At 53.2% G+C, this 7,142-nt stretch overlaps 1 protein-coding gene and 1 long non-coding RNA gene across 10 annotated transcripts in view; one reads left to right on the top strand and one right to left on the bottom strand.

Annotated features, from left to right (window-relative positions):
- The window catches only part of TNS1 (tensin 1), a 214,550-nt gene that overhangs the window by 176,626 nt on the left and 30,782 nt on the right, over window positions 1-7,142 (bottom strand). For all 9 annotated transcript variants that reach the window (XM_037740770.1, XM_037740771.1, XM_017534926.2 and 6 more), the window contains one exon: window positions 5,376-5,413. In XM_037740770.1, the coding sequence (XP_037596698.1) occupies window positions 5,376-5,413 (38 nt within the window). The remainder of the gene's footprint in view (window positions 1-5,375; window positions 5,414-7,142) is intronic.
- Window positions 5,287-7,142, top strand: part of LOC108308893 — a 19,855-nt gene continuing 17,999 nt past the window's right edge. The window contains exon 1 of the long non-coding RNA XR_001827089.2: window positions 5,287-5,455. This is a non-coding gene — a long non-coding RNA (uncharacterized LOC108308893). The remainder of the gene's footprint in view (window positions 5,456-7,142) is intronic.

Genomic DNA, 7,142 nt, shown 5'->3' with positions numbered 1-7,142 from the left:
AAAAAAAAAAAAAAAGTGGAAGACAAGTCCTGGGCCATTCATTTTTAATCATCAACAGGAGAGAAACAAGTGGGGACAGATAAGAACCCCAATGAGGGGTGAGGGTGGGAACTAAGGGAGGCTGGGAATTCGCTTCCCTCAGGAAACGTAGTAGGAGGGCTGGAGAATGGGGTTTCCATGAACGACAGTAAGATTCCTGGCTCTGACCCACGCTGTTCTCTCCAGCGTCTGCTGCTTTCACTCTTGTTCTCTCTCCTCACCTGCTCCCTGCCCATTTAACCCAGAGCAGACCAGAATCACACAGAAGGCCCCTGTGCCAAGGTGCCATTAGCCAAGTTGGGCACCTTTACATAGCCTGGATGTTGGATCTGCGAAATGGGGCCACCGTGAGCCCCGCCCACCTCACAGAACTGCAAAGACGAGGGAAAATAGATTGTAGATTACAAAGTTCTATGTAGACAGAGGGCAGGTCTGCACCTAACAGTCCCAAACTGGAAAGAACCCAAATGGCAATCAACGGTGGAATGGATAAATACATTGTGGTTTCTTCACATAATGGAATACAACATAGCAATTAAAAAGAATGGGCCCCTGCAACCCACAAGAACATGGTGAGCCTCCCAGACATGATGCTGAGTGAAATGTCAGACACAAAAGCAAACACACTATGTGATTCTATTTCTATGATATCCAAGAGCAGGCAAAACTAATCTCTGATAATACAGGTAAAGATAGCAATTACTTTTGGGGGATATTGAAGGGGAACATAAGGGTTGCTTTTTGGGTGCTGGGAATGTTCTAGATCATGATCTGGTTCTCATGTACATACAAATCTATCAGGATGTATATTTGAGTTTTATATACATGACAGTGTGAATTATACCCCAATTAGAAAAAGGAATGTGACTAGAATTATTATTTGGAGGAACCTGTGTGTCAGGAAGTAGGAAGGGCTTTTGGGAGGGGTTTTAAAGTAATTTTGCTGCTACTTCTCTCCTGCTTTTATCCATCCCCTCAGCCTCTCCCCAGATAGGAAGGACTTCTTTCTCAATATTCCTTTATTCCATCCTTTAATCCCTTTATTGGAACTCCCGCTAAGGACTAGGTACTATTCTAGAAGCTGGGGTGGAACCTAGCTCTCAGCCTTCTAATGGGCAATCAACACATAGATAACATTGACTGTGAGCCAGCACTGAGGCTTCACCTCTACCAGCAGGAGCATTTTCTCTCAAGCAGGTCCAAGTGGCAGAGAGCAGGGCACAGAATATCTGGGATCCTTTCCAGGCTGTGACTATCATTATAAGAAAGGAGAAAGGTGCCTACTATATGCCAATGTAGATTTAATCCTCTGCAACCCAGCTCACGTATCTGGAAGGCAGCAGGGGTAGAGTTCAAACCCAAGAGTGTCTGATTCCGGCCCCCCCCTGCCCTTCCCAGCACTCCCACGGCCTCCTAGCTGCCAGGTCAGCATTGCCCTGTCTCTGGGCATCTGTAGTGTCACCGTCCAACATGGCCCCCACTGATTCTTGCCTCATGGTATCCAAGCCTTTATGTAGGTTCTTCCCACAGTGAATAGGGCTGACCTATGTAATCAATAGGATACTGCAGAAATAACAGTGTGTCTTCCAAGGATAGTATATAAAAGACATTGTGGCTCTGCCTTGCTCTCTCTTGAATCATTCATTCACTCTGGGGAAACTAGCCATCATGTTGTAAGAACACTTAAGCAGCCCTACGGAGAGGTTCGTGTGGCAAGAAACTGAAGCTACCTGCCAACAGCCAACCCCAACTTGATAGCCACATGACAGAACCACCTTGGAAAATGATCCTCCAGCCCCAGTCAGGCCTTGAGAAGACTGCAGCCCCAGCCAACAACTGCAACCCCGTGAAAGACCCCTGGCCAGAAACAGGCAGCTAACCCACTCCCAACACCCTGACCGCCCAAAACATTTATTATTACTAGATAATCAGTGTTCAATGCTGTTTTAAGCTACTAAGCCTGGGGGCCATTTGTTACACCATATCGCCCCATATACATAACACAGCCCCTGTCAGAGCCACAGCTTCGTGCTGCAGAAACAGTCTAAGGGTGGCGCATGAAGGCATCAGGAACCAGCCACTTACCGGAGGAGTGGCCAGAGCAGGCAGAATTGGAGAGATCAACATCAGCAAGAAACCCCCAGTGCATGGGACTGTGAAACGGAGACCAAGCAAAGCTGAAACCCTGGAGCTATCTCCTAGAAATTTCTCACACACCTCATCTATCTCCGTAAGTGAAACCACGTGTACCCAATTACTCTGGCCAAAACCTGGGAGTCATCTTTAAGCCGGCTCCCGCTCTCACGCCCAACATCCCATCACTCAGTGAGGCTCCGGCTCTCCCTCAGAAGGCATCCCAGGCCCAGCCCCTCCTTACTGCCTTTCTGACGAGCGCCGTGGACTAAGCCGCCAGCTTCTCTTACGTGGGCAACATCAGCAGCCTCTTGGCCCATGTCCCTACTCCTGCCCTGGTGCCTGCTCAAGGCCAGAGTGGCCTTAGAGTGGAAATCCAATCATGTCCCTCAGGCCCAAACGTACCAGCGCTCACTACTCTCTAGCCCTCTTTCAAGAGTAACAAGCTCCTCTCACCTCAGGGCCTTCGCACCTGCTCTTTCTCCTTCCCAGCATCATCATCTGGGTCCCACCTCACATGACTCTTCCTCCAAGCAGTCTTCCTGGGCTACCCTAGCAGAATTCTTCTCTAACCCATTGCTGCAGCTCATTCCCTTCAAAATTTGCTTGCCTATTTAGTGCCTGTCTCTCCTATTAGAATGTAAGACCCATGAGGGCCAAGGCCTTTTCTATCTGTTCACTTAGAAGGGTGTCTGGCCCATGGGAAGGAGCTTACTAAACATTCATTAATGAATCCTGCCTAGAAGCAGGGGCTGGATGAGATGACCTCCAAGTTGACGAGGCTATAAAATCTACAGTACAGAGCTCTGCTGTGGCTCTGTGGCTCTAGCTCCTGCTGCCCTTCCCAGCGGGAGGAAAAGGCAGGGCAGCAGTAAGAGCTGTGGTTTTAGGGAGAGACCCCCCAGCTGGGTGGAGTGTCACCACCAGTGGGTCCCATTCCCTGTAGAGGAAACTCCTATACAAAGCCCATCTGTCTGTCTGGTTGCTGCCCTGCGAATCTACCCTCTCCCCCACTTAGCTGGCCTCCTTGGGCAGGGCAGAGCAGGACTGCTGCAGCCTTGTACATTCTGAGCCCCCAGCGTATGTAAGACTCCTCAGGTAGGCTATACCCCCAAAACATCATCTTTGGCATCTGCCTGTTCCCACGCGCAAGGCTGCTGCATGACAAGCCATCTGTACATCTTTCTGGGCCTCTCTGAGCTACCCATCTCCCCATTCAGACCCTTCACTGCCTGAAAGTTCATCCCCTTATCATCCCGAAATGTATCCTGCTGCTGTCAAGAGGTGGAAATCAAGAGGAGGAAGGGCAGGCAAGGATGGGGAAATGTATGGCAGTAGGCAGTGAGGGACGAAGACAAGGAAGGACAAGGGCCCAGGGACAGAGAGCAGGTGAAGAATTCCACTGGGACACCCTGAGGTCACTCAGCCTGGGGCACCTCCGTTTCCTCAACTGTAAAACAACAGGAACTTTTGGCCAATGTTTTATGCTCTAAAGGAATGAAAAGAACAAAGTCTGATAATGCATGTGAAATACTGTGTAAGACTCAATGCACTGTACAAATGTTCACTGCTATTAAGAGAGAAGGTTGCAGGAAGGACAGTAGGAAGGGGTAGACTGGGGAGAAGCAAGAAAACTGGAAAGTTCTGTATTTAAAGAAAAAAAAAAAAAACTCTGCTCTGGATAAACAGAACAAGGAGACAGGTGGAAGGAGAAGCAGAAACTTACTTTCCCCATCCAGGAAAGAAAAGGCCGAGGGTGGCCCCAGGAAAGCAGAGGACAAGCAAAGGCAGAAAACTCTACATGGACGTACCTGCTGCAAGCCAGGTCCTCGGCACCTCTGCAAAGGGAGCATTCCGAGCTGGAGTCTACAGATGGAGATGCCCTCCAGCAAGGTGTATGCTTGGCTTAAGTCAAGTCTCTTTGGAGGAAGAGTCCTCCCAGATCTGCCTGACCCATCAGCACCCCTTCCCCAAGGTAACACTTGGAACTCCAAGCTCCCAGTAACTGAGCATCAATCATGACACTTTTGAGCATGTACCCTGTGCCAGGCGCTGGGCTGGGCACCTCACACACATTAGCTCATTGAATCCTCATAACAACTTAATGAGGGAGGCTTATTCCCATATCCTTGTGGATGAAGCAGAGGCTCAGACAGGTACAAAACTTGCCCAAGGTCACCAGCTAATAAGAAGCAAAATGTGGGATGCACCAGATACAGATCCTCAACTGCTGAATGAATGCTCCTTTTGGAAGCATCTTCTCCTTCTACTACCTGAATATCTTGAAAAGTCAAGTGTGAAGAGCAAACGTAGGGGGTGAACAGGCAGGGAGCGGTACAAGCAACAATGGGAGAAGGTGCAGACATTGGCTGCAAGTGAGAGGAAAGGAATGCCATTTTCACCCCCAGGCAGAACTGAGGCCATTGGACAGAACCATTTCCTTCCCAAACTCATAATCGGTCTTGGTGTCAATCCCCCACCCCCTTATTCCAAGAAGCTGATATATGACTTCTGGGTTCAAACCTCAGAGGATACATCAGGGCTGAGCCAGCCTGGCCAACTAGGGCCCAGCAATCCCTCCGGTCTTCTTGACTCAGTTTCCCTCTCCCACCAGGCCCAGCCTCGAAATACTCATGGGGAAACTGAGGACCAAAAGGAGACCTGGCCAATCAAGAGGGAGACACAGTCTCAGAGGGTTCCAGACCAGCCGATTCTGACCTCCGATCTCATTCTCCACTTACTCCACCACCCACTTCTCTCGCCCTCAGGGTCCCGTGGCTGCGGTCACAGGTTTTCTAGGTTGGCCGAATTGGGCCAAGCGGGGCTCTGGGCGGTCCGGGGTAATTGAAATGGATCCCCTCCCCCTTCGCCTCTACCCCTTGAGAACTAGCAGAAACACCTTCAAAGGCCGCTCCCTCGGAGCTCGGTCCCCACCAGCCACCCCCAGTGACCGCCCAGATCGCGCGCTGCGCCCCCCACCCGTATCCCCCGACTCCCCAGCCCGCCCCGCCCCCGGCCCCGGGCCTTCGCCTTCACCTTGACCTGCGCCCGCTCCCAGGCCCAGGCGCTTTGCATAAACAAAGCGAGGAGGAGGGACGCCCCGGGCACCGCCCCCGTCCCGCCGGCGCCCCCTGCTCCAGTCCCGGACCCCGAGCCAGGCCTGTCCCAAGTCCTCCCAGGCCCGCCCGCCCGTGGCCCCTTACCTTGGCCTGGCATTTCCGATGACAGGAGAAGCTGCAGACTGCAAGAGGGCGAGACACAGAAAGAAAGTTTTAGCCGCGAGGTATGAAATGGAAACTCCGCGAAATCTCCTCCCACCCCAGCCCGCAATCCGCGCTCGTGAGAGAAGGAGGGAAGGAGGGAAGGAGGGACGGAGGGAAGGAGAGAGGGAGAGAGGGAGGGGACGGAGGGGAGCGGCTGCTGGGCCTGGGGGGCGGGAGCGTCCGGGACTGCGGACCCGCTGCCCGAGAGGCGCCGGGCCCCCAGCACGAGCCCCTTCGGGTGTGGGAAGGTAGGGGGAGCAGGGGGGTCGCCCACTGGACCCCTGCCAGGGGCAGAGGTAGCCCGGACCCAGGGCCCATGCCAGCCGCACCAAGTAATAAGGGGGGCCTTCTCCCTTTACACACACACCAGGCAGGCAGACGACATCGAAAACCACAATCACACTTACTGTGCCCCAGAGACAGAGACACACAGACCCAATTCAGAGTCCAGGAGAGAGCCCACGCACATACACATTACACCCACACACACACTCACCCAGAACCACTCCCACCCATCAACACAGCCATCCTCGGGCACACACAGAGCCTCACACAGATTCATCCACGAAGACCCCTGACCTGGGGCACCAACACGCACAATTCTGTGGGACACCCTCAGATACAGCCTGACACAGATTTGTGGACACAGACGCGTGAACAGATGCTCACACAGACTTCTTGTACTTGACTTGAAGCACACACGCACGCGCACACACACGCACACACACACACACACACACACACACACACACACACACAGGACTTGCTCTTCCTCCCATTACCAGAAGCTGGAATCAAATTTCCTATCAGGTTCCCAAAGCCTGGAATTTCACCAGCCCTGCCGCCCCGCCCCCCAGGGCTCTGGGACTCCACCAAGGGATTTGGTGACCTCCCCACAGATCTCATGAGTGGGTGAGGAGTCTCCTGAGCTGTTTGCACGGCTTTGGGTCTTGTTGGCTGCCCAGGACCTGCTAAGGCTGGGGAGTTAGGAACTCTGGTTAGAGAACTGGGGAGAGGGAGGTAGGAGAGTGCCCTGACTCCAAATCCTCTACAGCCACAGCCCAGAGCCACAGCCATCCGCCCCCTTCTCCTGGATCTACTACCCTCCACCTCCTTCCAGCTTTGAACCAACTTGATTCTCAGCAGAGTGCAGAAAGGGAGGTTGAGGCACAGGTGAAGGCCTGGAGCACCCCAAAGAGGCTCCAGGGTTCCCCACACTAAGGCTTCTAGTTTATCTGAGGCAGAAGGGGCTGGGAATGGGAAACAGGGAGAAACTGGGAGACACACTGGGTGGTGCCTGAAAAGGGACCTTGGCCACTGACCCCAGCATGGGATCTTCTTCTCTCAGAACCTAGTCCTGGCCCAGCCCAGGCCTGTGACTCACCGGTACTGAGCAAGGCTTTCCTGACCCCACCAGCCACCCAGCCTAGCTCAGGGGCATCTCCACCCTGGCCACAGTAGGACATACTCCCCGTTCAGCCACACCAGTGTTACCCAACTCTGAATCTTCTGCTCCTCCCTGTCCCTCAGCACCCCCGCCAGCCAGGGAGCAACTCCCTCCCTTCCCAAAATTGTCCCCTCTTGGACACCAGCAGCCTCCCCTGCCCCACCCCATCCGAATGAGGAAACTTCCCCTTTTTGGGTCTGACAGGGTGTGCTCCTTCCAGTAGGGGACCTGACTCTCTCTCTCTCTCTCTCTCTCTCTCA

Source organism: Cebus imitator, unplaced genomic scaffold (assembly GCF_001604975.1).
Source record: "Cebus imitator isolate Cc_AM_T3 unplaced genomic scaffold, Cebus_imitator-1.0 Scaffold89, whole genome shotgun sequence".
NCBI lineage: Eukaryota > Metazoa > Chordata > Mammalia > Primates > Cebidae > Cebus > Cebus imitator.
Note: the sequence above shows the minus strand (reverse complement) of the source record. Positions and strands in the feature narration are given on the sequence as shown.